Source organism: Passer montanus, unplaced genomic scaffold, assembly GCF_014805655.1.
Source record: "Passer montanus isolate IOZ18808 unplaced genomic scaffold, ASM1480565v1 scaffold10, whole genome shotgun sequence".
Lineage (NCBI taxonomy): Eukaryota > Metazoa > Chordata > Aves > Passeriformes > Passeridae > Passer > Passer montanus.
In genome coordinates this window covers 24,741,270-24,763,984 of record NW_024356505.1, presented here as the reverse complement: position 1 = coordinate 24,763,984, position 22,715 = coordinate 24,741,270, and the positions used below count along the sequence as shown (strand labels likewise).

Here is a 22,715-nt window from a genome sequence, read left to right as displayed (position 1 = left end):
TGCCTTCCTCTATGCATTAACTTAAAAATTTCTAGAGAGGAAATATTGAAGAGATTATTCTTTCAAATAATACTATAGTTTGAAAATATGTGTTTCATTGTTAGCTCATAGAAACTTTATAACTTTACAAGTACAAAGTATATGCAATTGTGACATCAAGAAAACCAACCAGAACCCTTCAAATAAATATCAGTCACTTAATGTTGCTTAAACAAATAGGCAAAATCATAGAATCATGGAAAATTTTGTGTGGGAATGGACCTTCAAAGGTCTTTTAGTCCACCTCAAATTGTAAGGCTTTTAATAAGAGAGAAAATTTTAAAGCCCAAACATTTTTTGGTCAGAGAGATTTTCAAGGAAATTTCATCCTGTAGAAGTGAGTTTTTGCAATGTGTACTTGAAACTGTGGGAGTTGCACAGGAATGATAATACATACTTGGGTGAGGACTCTATCAAAGTGAGAAGACACCAAGACAATTACTGTGTCTGTAAGTCAGTCTTTCTACAGGCATCCTCTGATCAGCGTGAGCATACTCAAAATTAAATTTAGTTTTTATATCTAGCAAGCCTCTAAAATTATATTTTCTTCTGATACTAATATTCTACCAATACATTAACTAGCCAGCTAGTAATTTTTAAATGGTCAATATTATAAATTATCAACCTGAGAGCATCCTTTCAGGAGCCTCAAAACATTCAGAAAAAGAATAGATGTTTATATGCAGTAAAATACTGCAAAATGCAATGTATCATTAATGAGCTGAAGAAAAAAAGTTGTTTAGTGACAGCAGAAGTAATGAAGCTTAGGTTCCCACACACACCTCCACAATACTTTCAGCTCTCTCTCCTTTTCCCTACACACCACATGCTCTGCACCCTCCGCTCCCTTCCCCTCCCTGAACTTCTCTTTTCGTGAGCTGAGCAGGAGTGAGCATTTGTTTGCTCTGTTGCAGTTAAAGTTGTGCTTCTCAGCTGGATGGATGCTGCCTTCCAGATGCCAGAGGAGGCCAGAGAGTGCTCTACATCTCCCACACTGGCCCCTGGAGGAAAAGGCTTTAACAGCTCCTCCAGCCCCCAGGAAGCTCTGCTATAATCACTCAGTGCTTCTGAGACCTCTGCAAGGCTGGTTTAAATCGGCCACTGAAGTTCCTGAGAAGCACAACTAACAGATGGAAAGTGGGATTGCATAAATCTTGTCTTGGGAAACAAACCTAAGAAATCAGAGCTGTTATACAAAGACTGTCCGTGCACTTTAAGACTCAGCAGCTTGTTTAAATATAAGCTGATGCCATGAGCAGCAATGTAAACATTTAATCTGTCAGAAAATTTTCAAATCATCACTGTCACAGAGCAATTGTTGCAGTTATTAAGCAGTTATGAGCACGGTATAAACCACAGGCTTTTGTGTCATGTACATGCAGCACCAGTGGCAGAAAAAAAATTTGTAAATACTGCTTTTGTAACAAAGGACTTTAGGGATCAGTGATTAAATATTGCAAACAGTTATATATTCATATGTAATTAGACAACCTATTTTCTAAATTCTGGCATCTCCTGTATTTTGATCCATAGCAAAAAAAAATAAATTAAAAAAAAAAGAATCCCAGTTGTTAAATAGCCTATAAAATTGATAGCTGAATGCAATTGAAGCACTTTACCTCCTGTCCTTTTTTTTTTGTTTTTTTTTTTTTTTTTTTTTTTGTGGCAGCTCCACACCGGGGATCCTGGGAAGCAAATAGCAGAATTTGCCCTTTTAAGTTTATGAATTCCTCGGCTTGTTCACTGCTATTTGAAAACTGAATAAAAAATATTAGCAGCAAATATCTATTTCACTGATGTCACAAATGTAAATTTGGATAAATTGGAAAATGGTGGGTGCTGCTTCTGTGTATAGAGGGTGAGGTAAGGACAAAATGTCCTTACACTTTCTGACAGTTACTGAAGTTTCCATACTTCAGAACTTCTATGTTACAATGACTGTTAGTGATGAAAATGTGTCAGTGGTTATGCAATAAGTAATCCTTTATTTCATCTTTCTATAACATTTTAATTAACTTGAACACATCAGGGGTCAACATATTCCAAGGGACATTCTGTCATCTGGAAATTTAGAAAAATGTAACCATAAAGCAGTTAACTGAATTTCTGGACAAGTACACAATTTCAATCTACTTTTGATGCAACAACTGCCATTCAAAGACTATAATCAATAATAAATTTACTTAATTATTGATGCCAATAATATGAAAGTTCTCAAGCTATATCTCTTCTTTAATCTTCCCAATTACCTTCCTCCTGGATATTTAAACAATTTGTTTTTTCAATTAGATAATATCTGAGGAGCAGTACTGCTAAACAAAATGCTAATTTGTTTTACAGCTTCCTGTAAAATGCTTCTGAACAAGAAGTGACTACAGCTAAAACTCACATTAGCAAAACAAAATAGCCTTCTCCACATGACATATCTGGAGACTAGAATAAAAACTGAGGAAACAGGAATAGAATAATCATCAGCTATCACTTTGAAAGAAGGGTTGACGAAATACTGAGGGATTCGGTATTGATGACATTATTTGACAACCAGCAGACAGGAAGATGAAAATGCTGCATGGAAACATGTAGATCGGTTGTGCTAAGTTTCAACATCAGATTGGTTTTGTCGAGGAAAACAGTATTTTCCAATTTGAGGGATTTTTTTAAATTTTACAACAACTTTTTCCCATCAAAAAAAGTTATGTCCTGATTTCTCCCCACCTATATTTGTACTGGGATTATATTGTCAGAGAATTATTGATAATTATTATTATTATTGTCAGAGAATCCTAACACATATTGTTTACCTGAACTCTTAATAATTGCTTGTATATAGATTAAAACATAAAGACTTAAGCTTTTTTACTATATTAATTAGATAAGAAAATACTAAATGCAGCTATAGCTGTGGTTCAACTCGATTATTGTAAGGCTCTTCTCCAAGCTAAATGGTTCTGTGATTCTATTAGTAGCTGATTTCTACTATTCTGAACATCCATGCTAGAATTGCATATATTAATTGTACACTTTCCTGCTTCATGGCACACTTCCTGTAGGACCCACTGTTGCACTACTTTCCCCACAAACATAAGAGCACAGTCTAATTGGAATAAAAAGAAGTTGTTTATAAAGAAAAGTTGTCCATAAAAGGAGAACAGAATGGATATTAGCAATAACTAATCAGTTTCCTATGTGGAGATCCCTAAATAACCCAGGAATAGCAATGATCCAAATCTGATTTCCTTCTAGAAAAAAGCTGTGGAGCAGCTGTTACACAAGACAATGCCCCTGACTTCCCTCAGAACAACTCTGGAAAGCTACTGTCATCTTAAGGTACTGTTCTTTTACTGCAATTTTATTCAAAAAGCTCATAAATGTTATAGAAAGAAGCAAGCTTATTCAGCAAACATTCAGCTAAAATTTATGTTTATGTTAATTTTATTTTAATCCTCATCCCTTTCTCATACAGTGCAAAAAGAAAAAGCACATCCATTTGAACTTTAAAAATACTATTTGTCATCTATTTAAATTTTATTTCACAGCACAGCTGTAGTGGGATGTCTGCTACTAAAACTCCCTGGCCCCAGCATACACATACCTGGTCAAATGCTGCCAAAGCAAGACTCATGAACGTGTTACAACCTAACCCCATAAAAATAATAGAGAGTATAATGTTTGTGTCTGTAGAGAGAATGTACTTCAAGCTACTGCCAGCAGAGAGTCCCATTGCTTTCATATTGAGAAGAAAATAATTTAGCACCATCCCCAAAAATCACTGAACAAAAAGCAAGCCACTTTTAACTACTTTAATAGGGTCATAGAGAGAAGCCCTCAGCAGCAGCCACCTGCAAGTGCTTTCCCTCCCCCTCAACTCATTTTGTTACAGTTTTTCCAAACTGTAAGTCAAGTTAGCGTGTTTCAAAAAAGGAAGCTCAAAAGTATGGTTTGGACTTCCACAAAAAGGCTGGCACATTTCTCAACAACATTCCAGTTTGGCTAAATGAGAACAAAGTGAAACAGTTTAACTGTAATTAAGTTAACTTGCAAGCCAGCCTCTACATCGCATTGTAAAATTAAAGGGCTCCCGAGCATCTGGCCTGCACTCCTACCACATATGCTTACCCCAGGAGCAATGTGCTTAGTTTGAGGAGACATCAGGCGTCTGTCAAGCATGTCAGCCTCACTCCAAGCAGGCCAGCCCTTCCAGCAGCAGCAACACTTCTTACAGGAGTGCAGCCTCCGACGCAAAGCAGCGCACCAGCGAGACCTTCAGCCCACACTGGCCATCATTGCCAATACCTGTACTTGCAAGGCCTGGTTTAAAGGGCACAGCTTTGGAGCAAGACTGTTAGCTGGCCGTTCCTCTCAGCTGTTGATCTGATACAGTCCCTACGTTAGGGACAGCTCAGCAGAGAGCCTGTCACCATCAATTACCAAGGAGGAGTGGGAGGGCTCCGTGCTCATGGTGACGCCAGCCGCTGTAAGGACAGAGCCTGCACACTTGCTGGAGTAACATCACTCTTTGTTCATCTCAGATGTATGGTTTGCAACATGCATGGCCTCCTGGTAACATACAACTGCTGTGCAGCCAGAAACAGGAAAGGCATCTGAGCATTAACAAAGCACAATCCATTTATTGATGTCTGTGGATACAGATTTTTTCTTTCTATTCTCCCCCCCACCACCCCAACAGAAATATTATTCTGGAATTTCAGGCTGTAAATATCAATTTAAGTTGGAAATTTTCTGTGTAAAAGAAAAATTCTGCTTGACTCTACATAAGGTTAAAGACATATTATGGTAGAAGATAGATATAAATGAACCTTAATCATGATTTTTATATAAACTTTCACCCTAAAAAACTCTCACTAAACATTTCATCATGCCAATACTTCTACATATTAGTCAGTCAACTGAAATTATCAGGAAAACTTACATGCATTTTATTGGCCCAAATGAGTTTAAGAATTTGCAAGATTAAGGTCAACTGGCTTAAAATAAGAGCATAGGTTAAGAGTAAATAAGGATTCATGTTTGTATTTGTCTGAGGCTTCTGGAGGTGCAGTAAAGACGAGAAAGGACCAGGCAGCAACAGGCAAGGAATGGTATGAACAGAAAAAGAGCTACAGAGAAACCACTTTCCCCCTTTGTTACCACTGAGATAATGAATGTCAAGGCAGTGATTCCTCAGAGGAGCAACAAGCATAAACATTGTTTTGGCTCCAGCTGCTCAATGAGCTGGGCAATTTTCTCCTCTGCCTATGCCTCAAGACTGTTCTTCAATAGACATGTGAGGCCAGAAAAGCCCCACAAAGTCCAGCCTCTGGTCCATAAGAGCTGAAAACATTGTCCATTTCCAAAAGCTAAACTCTTAATACCAACTTTGTGTGCAGACTCTGTAAAGACAACAGTACTCGGAGAGGGAAGGGCAGACCCTACCTACATGTCTACAAAAAGTACCAAAACAGATTCTTTTTTTTCCCCTTTTAGACAAAAATCTCAGGCTGGCTTCCATTTTTATTAACTGGTCCCTGCACATTTTTTCACACAGACACTTTTAATGTGTACCAATATTGATCTATATAAAGTTATGCTCTTAAAATGTAATTTCTTATTTATATAATCTGCATACCATATGTTAATAATTCTCACTCACAGAAACAAGTGACTTTTGGTTAATACCTGATGAGGTGGCTGTTTGTTTGAAGGGGTTTTTATGGTTTGAGGTTTTTTTTAAGGGGACTATGGGAATTCAGGTTTCTTAACATTTAACCATGGTTTCAGAATCCAGTATTCATGCTAGGTCCATTTTGGATGCCAAAAGAGAATTAAATAAGTAGAAACTTTGCCCTTATTTCTCATGAAATAGACATTTCTATTTACATGAAATAGACAGAGCAAAGAAAAATACACAGAACACTGACAACCACATGCACAATTTATTTTGACTTCCATAAGGCACTTCTAGGATGGGTAATAAACTCAAAATGTTGAAACAACTACTGGTTTCCAAGGAAGCAAACAGTAAACTTCAGCAAATAGAGTTTTAGAAGGCTGTGAGAAATAGAACAATTTCTGATGCAATACTTTATTAATAATGTTGGGGGGTTAACAGTAAAATTACTGAGCAAGCTTTTTAGCAAAGTTATTATCCTTAAAAAATTTAATTCATGCTGTGGGACACAAATACCTTGGGGCAAATCAGAACTACTCTGAAGAATACACAATCACAGTCCCAGCTGGAATATTGCAATTAGGACAGAGCAGCTCTCATTCCAGAGGCTTATTTACTGCCCTTCAGCAGATTTTACAGAATACTGAAACTAAGCTTGCAAGACCACACTGTCATCATGGCAAATTTTGGTATCATAATATTGAAACAAAAGAACTTTGTAGCAGAAAACACAGTAATGAGATAATTTAAAATACAGAAACAGCAACAGAAAAATTTGCCTGTACCAATCATAGTTTCTAAAGCTCCCTAAATATTTCAGTCATGGAATAGAAACACCTCTTTTTATTCTATTTTGTTTTCTTTTTAATTTTTTTAAAATTATTTTTAACTTCTGAGCAGCAAACACCATGGAACCAGCATGCAGTAAGTCCTAGATGACTTCTACCCTTTTTTGCCCAAGAGGGTGAATCATCACCTAAGGTGTGTCAGATTTATTAAAAAGTATCTGCTACGTAACCTGACAAATTAAGTGCCTGAGAACAAAGACCTTCAAACCCTTACAGAAAAACACATCTTTACTATGAGAACAGGAGCCCAATTAAATCAGAGATTACTATTCTAATTCATTCTTTAATCCCATATAGTTCTACTGGAGAAGCAGCCCTAACTTTAAATCTTAATAATCTATATTTATGCAGTGATTTCATCAGAAGTCTCTTAATTAATATTAAACACAGCTTTATAGAATTTTACTAGGTTTGGATTATAAATGCCATTAAGCACATGAGAAAACCAAAGTACTGATTAACTAAATACTCAGTAACATACTAATAGAAGCTTGCTTGTAAAAGTTTAAGCTGCTTTGGTTTTGTCTTTTTGTGTAACAAAGCAAGATGGATGTCAGTCTATAAAAGTTCTTGTTGACAAACCAGATCAAAAATGAGTTGTTAAGGGATCACACAGTCAGTAACTCAGAATTGGTAAAACCTTAAGACATATGAGTAATTTTTCTCATCACCAAGTTATTGTGCATCAGCTGATCCATATGCGGACATGTGGGCATGCTTAGCATATGGCAAACAAATTAAGGCAATTTATTGTAATTCTGCCTCATTATGAATTATGTTATCTGACATTTGCTGATGAGGATATGCATTAACATGGCAACTCATAAATCTGAATACCTAAGTCTAACATATATATATATAATTGAAAATTTTTCAGTTTTGCCTTCCCATTTTAAAAGACAGATAATGTGTTTGTTTTTCTTCAGTTACTTCAGGCATCACATTTGCTTTTATTCAGTCATAAAGTATCTCACCAGTCTTACATGAGTTCTCAAATAATAACTTCATGTTTCATAGCTGCCCAACTTGGCCCTTTAGGTTTTCAGGCACCCCATACAAAGAGCTCAGGTCGACTTTACTACAACCCAAGCTGTTCCTTTTTCCTATGTGAAGGTGAGTATTATCCCTTTGCCGTTCCTATAAGTGACACATGCTGTCAGCTCTTCTCACCTCGCAAGAGTCAGCCTTACAAGTGTTTTATTTCCCCTTTTAGAAGATCCAAAGTCTTTCCAAAAGATACCAAGGTATTAAAATCCCTCATTTATCACAACAAGACAGAAGAACACTGTATATATCTACGCAAACTTGATATATATGAACTTTAACATATAAAATTTTGTTGAGAAGAGAGATAAAAAAATCAACCAAAGCTCACACAAAGACAACAATTCATAAGCAAACAGACAACACTCATGCTTTTAAATTGTTCCAACAGCTTGTCCACAGAAAACACACAAACCCACCCGAGCCCTGTCAGTAGAGGAGTGCTCAGCTCCCCAGCACATGTCAAAATTCACAAAGGTTTCTCAGGTTCATGCTTTCCCTCTCAGACCTGCACCAAAGGGAAGTTTGCTCACTGTTGTGCACATGGGCTAACACAGCAGGTCCCAGGTGAGATGCTGGGACAGCAGCTGGGTGATACTTCCAGTAAAAGACAGAGCACACCCAGCACTGTGGGAGCTGAGCTTTAGGATCACTCACTGGTCACTGTTCCAGTACACTTTGCCCAGCTGGAGCAAACGACACTAACAGGGTCTCCTGCCTCTAAGGAAAAGTTTGTTCAGTACTGGATTTAAAGTCAACCCCTTGGTTTTTTTCTGTGAAAAAATTGTCACTGAATAAAGAAGAAAATTCTGTTACTCCTAAATATTGTAAAATAGGTTTTAAGGTTTGAAAAGGGTGAGTACACAAGCCAGCAGAATTACTGGTTGTAACAGGGAAGAGTTTGATGAGCATTTTTTAATAAGGGTAATCGGACTTAGTTAGATACCTTCTGGAACAAAGAAGTTCACAGCTGAAAATCACAACACGAGTGCCTGGCTTACAAAGAACTACCTTGATTTTCCTCACTTTTGACCAGCTAACTTGAAGAAACTCTTGCAAATTGTTGCTTCTGAGACCATCAGCTACACCTGAGAGTGGATTATTGCATCTTCATGGCTGTTCATCTTCCTGAGTTCAAGAACACACTGCTTTGCAAAAATAAGTTTAGAAAATGAAAGATTCAAGCAGTCTAAATACACTCCTGTTTTTTCATGACACTTATTGCAAGATTCACCAAGTATGATCAGTGCACAACAGCACTACACAGTTAAGTGTTGGTTAGGCAAGCAGGACTCACAGAGTATCTACAATTTGGTTTTAGTTTCTGCAGAGAAGGATCTTCAGCATGAGATGAAATTTTAAGATGGCACTGAGAGATGTGTTAGGAAATTTACAGGACTCCAAATGCAGCACACAAAATGCAAATACAACGTAAACCAGCTAAACTAAAGGTTTAGATGATTCCACAATGCTGCTATGAGCAGAGCTCTTGCTCCTCTCCTGCCTCCATCCCTGGCACCCCCAGCAGGTGCATCCCCAGCTTCCCTCCCCTCTACCATCCAGCACTTGTCAGACCCTCCCAGGAGGACAGTGACATACCTGGCTTAGTCAGACACTGCTTGTTTGTTTTGTGGAGGTTTTTTCCGGTCATTAAGATGAAATGGATAAAGGAAAAAAAAGTTGGGGAAAGGATGCTGCTAGTGGTGGGGCAATTCCATCACTGCAAAGCCTCACAAAATAACCCACCAAGAGTGTAAATCCCTTTGTGAGTTTCATTTCTATCCTGCAATGCATGGCAATAGCTATGCAATGTAAAGCTGTATAAAATTTAAAGTAGAAAAGAGATCTACTTGAAAAGCATCTCACATAAAAAATATTAATAATTAACAACTCCCACACAAATAATTAAGCAAATAGACAAAAGGATGGCTTTTAAGATACATACAGTTAGCCTTAACATCTAAATGAAGGGGTTCTTTTTGTTACAGATAATTCATGTCACATTTTTCCCCTCTAAAATACAAATTTAACTCCATTCACAGTGAATAAGGCACACCCCTTCCATTTGTATATTTTGATTTTAGACATATAATAGCTACAGACAATGTTAGCTTACTGAAATCTCCTTTGATGTTAATTCTTCTGAAAATATTCTTATTGGCGTGATCTGAAGCCCACAAGGCTCTCTTTGGTTGGCTTTAGATTAGACCCTTACATAACTGCAACATCTGGGCCCCATTTCAACTATGCAAATTCCAGCAGACACAATTTAAATATAAGTATAAATTAGTTTTTGTTTAACAGACACCTGTAATTTGGAACAGCTAATATATATTCTCCAAGAAAATAATTAAATAAATAGTGCAATTTTGTATGACATTCACATCCAGTGTATTCTGGTGTGGTGTTTAACGTCAGTGCTTTGGAAATTAATATCCATATCTGCACAGGGGGTAAAAGGCACAGCAGGCCAGTATTGCCACAGCTGGAACTCCTGGAAGGTAGAAGACCCCAGGTTGGTATTCTTCTCATATATTATTTTTGTGCAAAGTATAAAGTATTACATATACTGTGTAAATTCCAGATTGATCTGTGATTTTACTCAGAAGCCAGGAAAGCAATCTAGTATTAAAGCACAAAAGACACACTGCACCATGGCAGAGCCTACACAGAGTACTTGTTAATATGTGAGTGAGTGCATATTTGTCTATGTGCAGCTCCTCAGTGAAATTTGGAAGGGATTGCTATTAAATAGCAATCCCCACACATAACAGCCCATTAAGCTATCGGTAATGCAGAAGTATGATGAACTGTTATAACTGACTTTCTCCTGAACCATAATTTTCCTCCAGTTAAGAACAATCACAAATTCTTGTTAAGTCGCTTTTTTTCTACTGACAATAAAAACATGACACAAGGATATCTATATCCATTCTTGTAATTGCACAAACAACAAAATGTTAACAGGATTACCACTAAATCCTTGCAGAGAATTAATTTTTGCTACTATAGAAAAAAACCTTGCTGAAATAAAAGGATAAGTCAGAAGTACTACCAGAGTAAGGTGCACTGATCTACAGGGAATCAGAGAACAGTCTTCAGATTACAGTCTCTAAGATTATATCAAAAATAGGTCAGTACAACAGTGCATTATAAGGACTAAAGATATGCAATTTTAAAATTATTTCCCCAACTCCTATCAATGTGACAGGAGTGGATTATTCACACTCTCTATTTATTTAATGTTCTCCACTGGAGAACCATTTATCACAGACTACTACAGTCTACAAATATCTGAGATTATCTGTCTGTATCAACAGAAATAGTGTATTAGGTTGATAATGCAGCATTTTCAGTCATCCTTTGCAAACAGCAGTCTCCACCCATGAATCTAAAAGGCACTGGGATTTGCAATTCACAGCTGAACACTACTTATCTGGATTAGGAGAGCAATTATTTGCCAATTAAGACATGTAAATAGGCTCAAGAAAATAATGTATCAAGCAAAAAGAATGCTAACTTACTCTTTTTCAATAATAGGAAACACTGTACTCTGGATTTTTCTGTTTTAAGCCGGGAATGGATGATAAAAACCACACTCATACCAAGCTTAAACGACAATATATTACACACATAACCTACTTTGACAGAAGACTAGACTGCAAAATAAAGCAATTAAGCATTTAGTCAACGTTAATTGAATTCCCTTGTCCTCACCTACATAATCATATTCTCATTTCCAGGAAGCTCCTACATTTTTCAGCACTCAGACACATGAATGTTTACTGATCTACTATGTTATGTATATTTTTTCTTCTCTTTGTTTCCCTGAGTATTTGGGCCCCAGGCCTCCTGTATGTTCTGAAAGCCATGTTGTTAACTTTGGGTTTTTTTATTTTATGAGACTCTCACCATGAGCTCTATCTATAGCTTCAAAAATTTATCTTCCACAATAAAATGAAGGGAAACTTTTCCCCACTTTTCAGATAAGACTTTAAGCAGCCAGAATACAGGCAAAAAGGGGACATAATACCACATGAGTATTTGAAATTGGAGAATGCAATCTTCTTGTTGCCTCTAGCACCAAAGATTGGTGTGTAAGAGCAAGCCTCCGGCTCCCAGTACCAGTGTCTCACCTCCAAGCAGCTCACAAGAAGAGAACTTCTTGTAAGGAATCTTAGGAAGACATGAAGAAAATTTGTCATTCACTCACATGACAATAAAAAGAAAAAAAAAATTTAAAGTAGAAGAAAAATGCTAATTAATGGGTAGAACAGAACTGAAATGTAGGCAAACCCCTTAAGGCAGGAGCATTCTCTCCTCTTGCATTTTGATCTAAAGATCAGTTGTCAAGAAAAAACTTAAGCCACCACAGCCATCTGCCATGTAAATTCAGAAACCATATTGCTGTTGAGTAAGTAACATACATAGCAAATGACAGAACTGGACCCAAAAAGTGAGTGGACACATCACATTCTTGGAATACAAATCCACTGAAAGCCAGTAAACACATATTAAATAAAGCTTAGGAATAGTACCACAGCTGCAGTTCTTGTGCCAGTATTCATGGACAATAAACTGTCATGTGGAAGGATATCACTGCACACTTGCTTTGTGCTTATATTTCTCTCTATTTCTGCTACTGGCTAATATTGCAAACAGCCAAATAAATCTTTGATCTAATTTGATACAGCATATTTTATGTCAAGTGCTAAATTAATAGATGAGAGGAAGATAGAGAATAAAAGGAGATACACACCAAGTTCTTCAACTTTCAAAGTTAGCTTAAGGGCTGATATAAAACAAAACTCCCAGGAAGCATCATGGTGCTAAAGCTGCCCCTAAGCCCCTCTCAGGGCTGAGAGATACCTCTGTAAAATCTTCCAGGGAAGGAGGTTGGTGTTAAATATACTTAAAGTTTCCTTTTTGCTCCTTTTATGTTTTTCTCTTTTAACTCTGGTTCTGTTCTTCTGATCACAGACTTAGCTTTCCCTCTGGCAAAATAAAACTTAAATTCTTGTTGTGTTAGAGCACAAATTTCCCAGAAACATCAAATCCAAATGTGGGGTACTAAGTGCAACCAGTCCCTTTATATTACTGTACACAGGAGAAAAAAAATGCCCAAGGAACTGCTGTGCAATTTCACTAAACTACACAGGCCAGTACAGACATTGTGCTGTCAAGTACTGGGTTATGGGAAGGAGTTTTCCCAACAGCATTAAACAGTGCTTTTACCATAAACTAGGCAGCTGAGGGACAGCCCAAGACAACAGGAACTGCCCAGGAAGTTCCATTATCTCTGCAAATAGAGACTTCAGCTGATAGTGTTATTTTATTTTCCTAATATAATTTAGTCCATTTTTCCCATTATTATTTCCCTAATATTCTCCATGATTCAGGGACATTATATACTCTACATTTAAACATCATTTTCCCCATAACAGGAAACTGCAGTAGACACTGCACTTCATTTAAATTTGCTGTATAGCTAGTGCCAGTATGTTGTTTTTAAAAGTTTCATTTTCAACACAGAACTTTTGACAAAACTATTTTCAAAAGTGGAATATGGAGACCAAAGAGTTTTAATATTTTGAACAGTGTAATACCACTGACTGCATTTCAGGTCAGCTGCTCAGCTAAAAAAGAAAATTATTTTTCAAAGCTTCTACTGCTATATGATTTATCAAGCACAAAATGAATGGCTTACAAATGATAGCTAAAATGTAGTCTTGGCAATGCAACTACCACATTTGATAAAAGAGCAGAAATGGAAATGGTTCTTAAAAAACACAGAGGTACCTTGAAGGGCTGGAGAAAGATCACAGCTTTTCCTCCGTGCTCATGGTGCTCCTGGTCCTCTCCTCACAGTTAGCAGGACAATCACTGCAGGGCCCCAGAAGATGAACTGGTGGCTCCCAAGGGACAGTAGTCCTGGCTCCTCTTAGTGGAGTCTAATGCACTGACATGCCTGGACAATTCTCCTGAACCAAAGCCAACTGCCTGGAAGTTGCCAAGCCCACAGGATTAAACTCTTCCCCTTCAGAAGAGCATGGCTGAATCCAGCCCCACAGAATCACCTGGCCTCAGCTGCCTCTACGTCTGGAGCTCGTCCTGGTCAAATGCTCACCAGGGGCTGTTCTGACAGCTCTGCAGTTGTGCTCCTTTGCCAGGAAACCTCTGGTGCTCCTCAGCTCAGACTTACAGAAACAGCCTTGGTTCTAGCCAGCTTCAGGGACTCCTACAGGCAAAGCCACACCCCATTTATGGCCACAAATGCATTTTAAAATGCCTTCAGGTGATAATTTCACCACAGTTTCTAAGCCAAATCAATTATTTCTATTTGATACCCTCACCTGCTCGTCTAGTTTTCTTTTAAAAGAAAGACTCTCATTCCCCCAGCAGGCAGGCCCAGGCCAACAGCTGCCCACAGAGCATCTCAGATCTCTTAAAGGCTTTGAGAATTTTTGTCAAATTTGAGCACAGCTAATATCAACTTATCACTGTTCTGAATCTTCTTACATTTTCACTTCTCAGTAATTATTTCCAAAAAGATTTGGTGAAGTATATGAAAGGAAATTTATAAAACAAAACAAATTCTGTTGGATGCAGCACTGTCATTTATATGCCTGGTTATTATAATGCAGTCGATGTTTGTTTAAGACCAGAGTTATAGACACATCTTGGCATTTTATGCACAGATTTTACCACATTTCCAGATTTCCAGTCATTTTACACACAGGTTTAGGTTTGCTGATCCATTAAGAAAAATATATATTTATCTTTCTGCAACTGAGTTTATTTCTATAGATCTTTTTAAGACAAATTTTCCCTGATACAGACCCACTTCTACCAGCGCTTCCCTTCCCATTGTGTGCCTTTCCACATAAAATTTAACTAACTTTTAGACACAGGAATATTCAGATCAGTATAACATAATACAGCTTAAAGCACATGCTCACTTTGGAGCACCCGTAGAGAATTTAAAACCTTATAGCTCGCTAGACTGTGCCCTCTCCTGTACAGCTGCAGAGAAGAGGTTTGGGTGTGGTTGGTTTTTTTTTTTTTTGTTTGTTTTGTTTGTTTTTGGTTTTTTTTGTTTTGTTTTGTTTTTGTTTTGTTTTGTTTTTAATTCTTGGCTGATAAAAGATTTCAGTTGCACAGCAAATCAAACACATAAAGTCCGTGTGCTTCAGCTCCAGACACTGGTCAGAATCAGAAAGTAATCAGAGACAGGAATTAAGGGAACGATTTTGTGTCCCAGATCCAGGGAATACACAGGATTGCTGGGCAGCATTTAGACCAGAGGCTGCAGAAAGAAGCTTCTAGAAAAGAGAATAAAAAACCATAACATTAAACTAAAATAGAACACAAAACTGCCATTTTCTGTTTCTGGTACATAACAGATATTTTGAGATTAGTTTATGATGCAGAGAGGTGAATACATTGTAGAAAAGGAATAATGTGAATTATAAAAACAATTAGGCTTCTTATGTAACAGAAATAAAAGAAGGGAAGGAGATTAAGGAAAAAAAAGAGAATTAATCAAATGCTAGTCTTTTCTAAAAGAGCATATTTTACTACAGGAGTGATTTTAAATCTGATGCCTGGCTGCAGCTTGCTGAGTGCTGCTCTGCCCACCCAACACCCTCTGCCCGCCCACCCCACTGAGACACTGACAGGGAGCAGGGACACCCCTTATCTACCGCCTGGATGGCAAAGAAACATGGAATTAATCTTTTGCACCTCTTCCTTAAAATATGAGAAACTAAAATACATTTGTAGACTGAATTTCTAATTGTTACCTATATGTTTCATGAACAGCACACGGAAGGCAGAGAGGAAGCGCTCTTCATCAGACTGTGCTGGCTTCCGTGCTCTGTGCAAATGTTGTTGGCAACACAGAAAAACAGAAGAGTTTTGTGATGTCTGACAACAATGAATCCTGAGTTAAAGATATTAAACCAATATTTTCAATTACCATTTCAGTACATCTCAAAATATTAAAAGGCCAACTGTAGCCCCTTGATGGAATATCTATAAATCAGACAAATTTTTAAGAATTGTTCTGATTTCTTCTGTTTCAAACAATAACTTCTGCATCAATCTTTTTTCATCCATCTTTTTATGCAGCCAGCTGTACTGAAGCTGACTTAAAAGCTCACCTTCAATTCAGGATTAATTTTTTCTGTATTATCATTCCCTTCTACCTCTATTTTGCTTGTTGCTGTCACCATACTTTGACTTTTTTTTCTAAGCAGTATGATTTTTCTTCCTTCTTTTAAGCCATTCTATCTCAGCTTATTCTGTTGTTCTCCTATATTGGTGCTCCTAGAAGCCCTGCTCTAAATCCTATTTTCTTGAAACACCCCCAAAATAATAACTTAATCAAACAGCTTTTGTTTTAAAGACCTGAAGCTTACCTGAGAACTGTCAGGAAAAAAATTTCTTAATTCTTTTTTTTTCCCTATGAAATCCAGCAGGGCTAAATAAAGATCCATTACTTGCAAAATTATTTCTGGTGTAAATCTATTAGCTCAGCCCTGACAAAAATGAATTTGTAATGAAGAATATAAAAAATTCAGATACATGGAAAAGTCAGGTCATTTGGAAGGTGCTACATCTCTAGTATTTTTGGTTTAAGGCTGCTTTACAGGACATTTTGTTACAGATACCTTTTGATGGGGTTCAGAGGGCTCTCTCTCCTTTGTCATGTGTTTCTCATCTCCTGATACACTTCCTCATCAGTCTGTGTGACAAACAGTGCACAAGAGAAAGAAAAGACTCTGCTAACAGTTCACCACCACCGAGCCCAGCAGGGTGATGAAACAGGTCAGGTAAAAGGCTGCAAAACTACCAGTTTTATTTGGTTTGAACTGAGATGGAAAGGCATTCTTGCTACTAAGCAGAATCATTGCAATTCCTCCCCTTCTTTGCAGGGTGGGATTACTTAAATGAAGCAGAATGCTGTGACTGTTCGTCAAAAATCCCCAAACCAACAACATGGGCCATTGAGGGGAAATTCCCATGCAGAGCAGAAAACTCATCTTTCCCTTCCATTTGCCATTTTTAGAATTTACTCCTTATCTTGCTGTGAGAGGAAATTCAAGCGCAGTCACATTTCAAGCAATCATTTTGACCCAGAGCTCAGTCCCTTGCCCAGCCCTGCGGCCACGGGCAGGCTCAGGGGGCACCAGGAGAGGCAGGGTCTGGCTGCAGCTGCCCAGGGCAGAGCAGAGAGCAGGCAGGGCTTGTCCTGACACCGCTGTGCCCAGGGAGGAGCGCTGCCCACCCCCAGCCCGCCTCTCCCTGATTGCTTCTTCCTAAGGAGATTTGGGCAGTTTGCGTCAATCAAGGATTTAACGCAAGGCATAAATGCCATCCCCTCTTAACACAAACAAACAGCTGCCAGCACCTTTCTTGATGAGCCAAGGGTGCATGGCTGGCAAGAAGTTAGTGATTTCTTGTGAATTCTCCTCTTTTACTATCCAACCTTATCAGTTTATCACAGGACTGCTTTTAAATGTTCATTTCTCTACTGTAGCAAAAAAAAAAGTAATAAAAAAACTATAAAGGCACATGTAAATACAAGGGAAATCCTTATGCAAAACAATATGAATTACATACAGAGCATGAAAACCATTAATATGGCAAACATAGGCAGTCATTAAACATTTTTTCAGTGCCAATTTTCTAAATAAGGAAACAGACAAAACTCAAATAATGAGTTACTGTATAAGGCTTAAGCTTTGGTCCATGAAATAGAGTACATCTATATCAAAAGTGCAGAAAAAATAAACGTTCACAAATTACAGGGCTTCAAGCCTGGTCAGATTTTTTTTCCAGTAGATTGAATAATGGACAAAACTCAAATAATGAGTTACTGTATAAGGCTTAAGCTTTGGTCCATGAAATACAGTACATCTATATCAAAACTGCAGAAAAGATAAACATTCACAAATTGCAGGGCTTCAAGCCTTGTCAGATTTTTTTCCAGTTGATTGAATAATATTAAATATTATTCAATTAGTATTCAGTTAATATTCCTGCTACTCTATATATTATATTACTAAAATATCATTATAATAAATTTATAAAACATTTTATTAAAAATATTAAATGTCATTGTTACAATTGCAAAACCAATGCAAAACCTGCTTGATTTTAGAAGAAATCTCTTTAGGTTTTTAAACCCAGCCATGTTCAACCACATACTAGAAAACCAAACAATTATATAATGAAATTATGAAGTCTTTAAAAACTAGCTTAATCATTGCACAGTGAACTTCAGGAAATTATCATGAGATTAGCAGTTTGCCAGATGCCCAGTAGAAGGCAGACAAGGAAACATCCATTCCCCCTAAATGATCTGTCATCCAGCAGCCAGGTACATTTTTCCTCCTCACTTCTCACCACAAGCACATCGGCATTTTTCTCCCAGGTTAAAATGAAGGGGCCTAAATACAGCTCACATATTGTTTCATTTCCTCATAAAATAATTTAAATACAAATACTTCTTCTTTGCCCTAGATTCTCCTTTCAGTAAGCTGTTTGGTAGCTCCCACTGAACACTGTTAAATCAGTCACAGTCATCCTTGTAGCCACAGTTCCAAAAGTTCCCTCCACTATGTCAGAAGCTTATTACAGTTATATCACCTCTTAGCACTTGAACTTTTGATCTGATTTTCTTAAAAATAGCAAAGAGTCGCAGTTAAAATAACATTATTGAAAATAACAGTATTAATGCTATTTAATCAGCTCCATTCTCTTCTAGTCTCTTGAAGCAGAAGACAGTGGGCTGTGTATTCTATTCTGCACTCAGACTGACTCGAAGTTCAAAGCTGTGCCTCTGAGTAATTTCATTCTGATACTGTTAAATAGCAATTCAGGAAGCATGCAAAGCATCATGCTAAGATTTTCAGGTAAAGCTTGTCCATCTTAACTTTCCATGTTCTTCTGCTGACACATTTTGGGAGTCAAATCCAAAACTTTCCACCCTCAACTTCTTTCTCTCTTTCCATGCCCCTGCAGAAGCAGGGAAGGTAGCAGGACCGAGTGGAGTGCCTCATAGTCTCAGCAGCTACTCCTCACTTTGTGGCTTCCTTAAGACCCTCCCTGCCTTTCTGAAAAACCCCATGTAAACAGCATTCAATTATGTTCTAAGGATGTTTTCATAAACCTTCAAAACTCTAGGTCCTGCTCAAGGGGTAATATTGCCCAGTTTCTTAGAAAAAATTAAAATTGGATGTATTTCTGTTGAAAACAGGGTCCCGAACATATCCTAAATTTCACAAAAAAAGAAAAAGCAAATTCTGTGGCTTTGTAGAATTATTTTGTCAACACATTATCTGATCATCTTTTCTTTTTTTAAGTCAAAGGGGTATGAGTCTGCTTCTACCTGGAAATAAATAATGTAACATGGAAATGGAAAAAACTATACCAGACGAGTTTAAAAAGTAAAATGGCAATCACTGGGACAGTTCTTGTCCTCACTTATGCTCACTCAATCCTAATTAACACTGGCAGAATTTGGCCCGCTGTACAAGCCCCATCTAATCCCTCCACTGTAGTCTGCCACACCAGAAGGTTATTCCTTGAAACACTTCCCAGTAAGCCGGATAATTCTAGAAATGACATTTCAATGCCACAGAATCAGTTTGCCCAGTGCTACGATTTAATTTCTAAGCCTTTTCCACTTGACTGTACTTGTATTACAACATAGAAATGGTGACAATGAAATCTTTTTAGAAAGAAATCAGAACCAACTATGACTATTTTTGCCTGTAGATTGGGAGACTCATTTGGAAATTATTGAGTCTTTGCAAGGGCAGCATCACCCCCATTTACTGTCTGTATAAAAAGTCCCTCACAAATTACAAAATACAAGCAGAACAGTTAGAAAGAGAGTAGAAGAAAGCCAGAGAATCATCTAATGAGTAAGATGAAAATAACAAACCCGTTTGCTTCATGTCTTAGGACTGTGTTTAAAATGAGACACCGGAACAGTAAGAGCGGAACAGCAAGAGCAGAGCAGCAAGAGCAGAGCAGATGTTTTTACAACATTTAGCTCCTGGCTCTCAGAAAAAGGGCCTGTGAGGGCATGGCAACATAGGGAGAAGTGATGGGCTGACTATCCCAGAGGCTGCGGGAGCAGAGCTGGGGAGAGTTTAGGTCTGATTGCAACATTTGTCCCAAGGCTGACAGCTCCAGAGGCCATTTTGCACTTCCTTGTCTGAGTTGACTTACAGCTCACTACCTACAACCCTGGAGTGAGGGTTTAGCATAGAAAATGATGATGCAAATAAAACCAGATCGAACAAATTGGTCTTTTCTACTAAAGAGAAATAATTTTTCTAAATATGTTTAGGTGCTTGCTGTGCTGACATTATCATCTATGTGGAATAAAGGGCAATAAAGGTGCTGTTTCTGGGGAGAAGTACTCTGTTTTCCCATTTATGCCATGTAGGGATTAAACAGGGCCAGCTTCTGTACCAAGTCCAGGGTTTTGTGCTCTTTGGCAGCCTGGCTTTATCAGCTATGCAGGTGAGAAAGAGCTCACCCAGCGGCACTTGCTGTTTCTGCACAGCTCTGAGACACGGGCAGCTCAGCAAGGCTGAGAGAAGACACTACTTTGCCCGATGCTGAAGCTAGGAACTCCCTATTATGCAGATAAATACACCTACACTTTTCAGGATATTCATGTCTCCATCACATAAGGTACATGAATGACATAGCTTTTCATTTTCACCGATGCCCCTCCTCAGAGCATCGGGGTAACTTTTAAAGACCACAAATTTTTTTTTACAGCCTAAATTTCACACAGTTTCTTCACCTGTTTTCCACTGCCTTGTTTAAAACACTCAAATTTAATATCCTTGGTTGTGCTGGTTTCAGCTGGGGTAGAGTTAATTTTCTCCAGAGTGGCTGGCATAGGGCTGTGTTTTGGATTTGTGCTGAACATGGGGTTGATAATATAGAGATATTTTTGTTGTTGCTGAGCAGAGCTTACACAGAGCCAAGGCCTTTTCTGCTTTTGGTACTGCACAAAGACAATGCAGCTGGGAGTGCAGGGAGGGGACACAGCTGGGACAGGTGACCCAAAGTGACCAGAGGGGTATGCCAGACTATGTGACATCATGCCCAGGATATGAAGTTTGAAGAAGAAGGAGGAAGGAGGCTGGGACATTTGGAGTGATGGCATTTGTCTTCCCAAATCACCATTACACCTGCTGGGGCCTTGCTTTCCTGGGGATGACTGAACACCTGCCTGCCCACAGGAAGCAGTGAAATAATTCCTTGTTTTGCTTTGCTTGTGTGTGTGGCTTTTGCTCTTCCTTTTCCTGTTAAACCAGTTTTATCTCAACCCATGAGTCCTCTACATTTTTCCCCTTCCAATTCTTTTCCCCCCCCTCTCCAGTGGGGGATTAAATGGGGTTTGGCTGCTGGCTGGGGTTAAACCATGACACTGGTAAAATTAAATTTTAACTCTGCCAGTCATGAGACTGCTGGGGTTTTTTTCTTTTTCTCTATTTTTTCTCATCTTTCTCTTTTTTTTTTTCTTCTTTTCTTTTTCTTTGCAAAGCAGAAACATAAAAACTTTTTAAAAAAAAACACAGTGCAGCAGAATAGGGAAATTCATATCTGCTTCCCAGTGCTCCATACTCCACTACAGTTCCTTAAAGACAATTTTTAGTAAGAAAACTAAGACTATCAATTCAACCAAATATTTAAATATGCAGTTTTCTTCAATTCTGACAGATATCTTAACAGATATTAGAACAAATACTTAGGCATATTTGGATTCTGATGGGTATTTGATTACTTATTCATCACACACATTTTTTAAAGTTTTCCCAGTTAATAGATTGCATTCAATAGCAAAAGAACTTTATAAGCTCTGCTAGAATGCAATTTTATAAACCATGAACCACAAAAGAACACTAAATCTCAAATCTAACATAGAAACATTAAAAAACTTTTGGCATGCCCCTCATCAATCATATATCAGACCACCTATCTGTCAAAGACTTGGGCTTTTTTACCCATACCATCAAGTGGAAACTGATAATGCTATACCATAAAACACTGCAGCCAGCTATAAATATTTCTGAAGCTCACCAAAATCCTTAGAAAGGGAACCAGAAAGCAAAAGTTGTCTGCAAAACAATACAAAAATTCTTCAGAGCAGAGAAGGAAATGGTCTCCAAGAAGATAATTTTGCTGGAACTGGCAAGGCTACTTTTCAGAGGAACTCAGGCTGATGTTTCATCCTTGAATTTTAATATTACTACTTTAATATCTTTTTCTTATGTATATGATTCAGACTAATCTATTCAGATGTACTAAGGAAAATTTAAAATACTTATTCTCTCACTTATTCTCTACTAAAATCTCAGGAGATTCATCCTGAAACTGGAACAGTACAAAACTTGGAAGGATAAAAACATGACGTGCTGACAGCAGTGTAACTCACTGTATGGCAGGATTTTGTAGAAGGTAGAAGAGAAGGAAGAGAAGAGCAGCTTAAGGAGCTGATTCTGCACCTCCCAGCACAGACCACTGAGAGGCCCCCTGGGCAGCCTCAGTGCCAGGCAGGAAGCACTGCTTACATTTTTCAAGCATATATAAAAATGCAATTGAAACATTTCTGTCTCTCTGGAAATTCAGGGCTTGAAAAATACGACCTTAGACTTTCCAAAGCAGTTTTCATCTCAGTGCTCTGCAGCCCATTGCCATATCAACATGGACATTCAATTTCAGCATGCCTTTTTGCTCTGAAATATATTCAATGATTTCATATTTTCTCATGTCAAAATATATGTAGAAGAGAAAATAGGATGCTCAATACAAAACAGGCATTAAATGGCATCCCAAAGTATACACTTTTTTAATAATAGTTTTTGAAAGGGCTGCAATCTTCCTGTCACAATACAAAAAGATGCTGTGGAATGTTTTAAGGTTAACATAACCCTAATATTTACTATACAGCATTTTTAGATTGAATTATCCCAACCCTGAAGAAAGGATAATTCATGGCCAAGGCCAGAGAACAGACCTGCACAATGTTCCACTGAGACAGGCAGTGCGGATTGCGTTTGGGCACACTCTCACTGAGCTGG

The 22,715-nt window shown here is 37.9% G+C and overlaps 1 protein-coding gene across 7 annotated transcripts in view; it reads right to left on the bottom strand.

The window, feature by feature from the left end:
* The window catches only part of CACNB2 (calcium voltage-gated channel auxiliary subunit beta 2), a 248,057-nt gene that overhangs the window by 120,058 nt on the left and 105,284 nt on the right, over positions 1-22,715 (bottom strand). Inside the window, exon 1 of one of the 7 annotated variants that reach the window (XM_039706132.1) lies at positions 4,156-4,285. The exons of the other annotated variants lie outside the window; for them this stretch is intronic. Coding sequence (XP_039562066.1) covers positions 4,156-4,206 — 51 coding nt within the window. The 5' untranslated portion in view covers positions 4,207-4,285. Of the gene's footprint in view, positions 1-4,155; positions 4,286-22,715 lie in introns of those variants that run through there. 7 annotated transcript variants of the gene reach the window in all.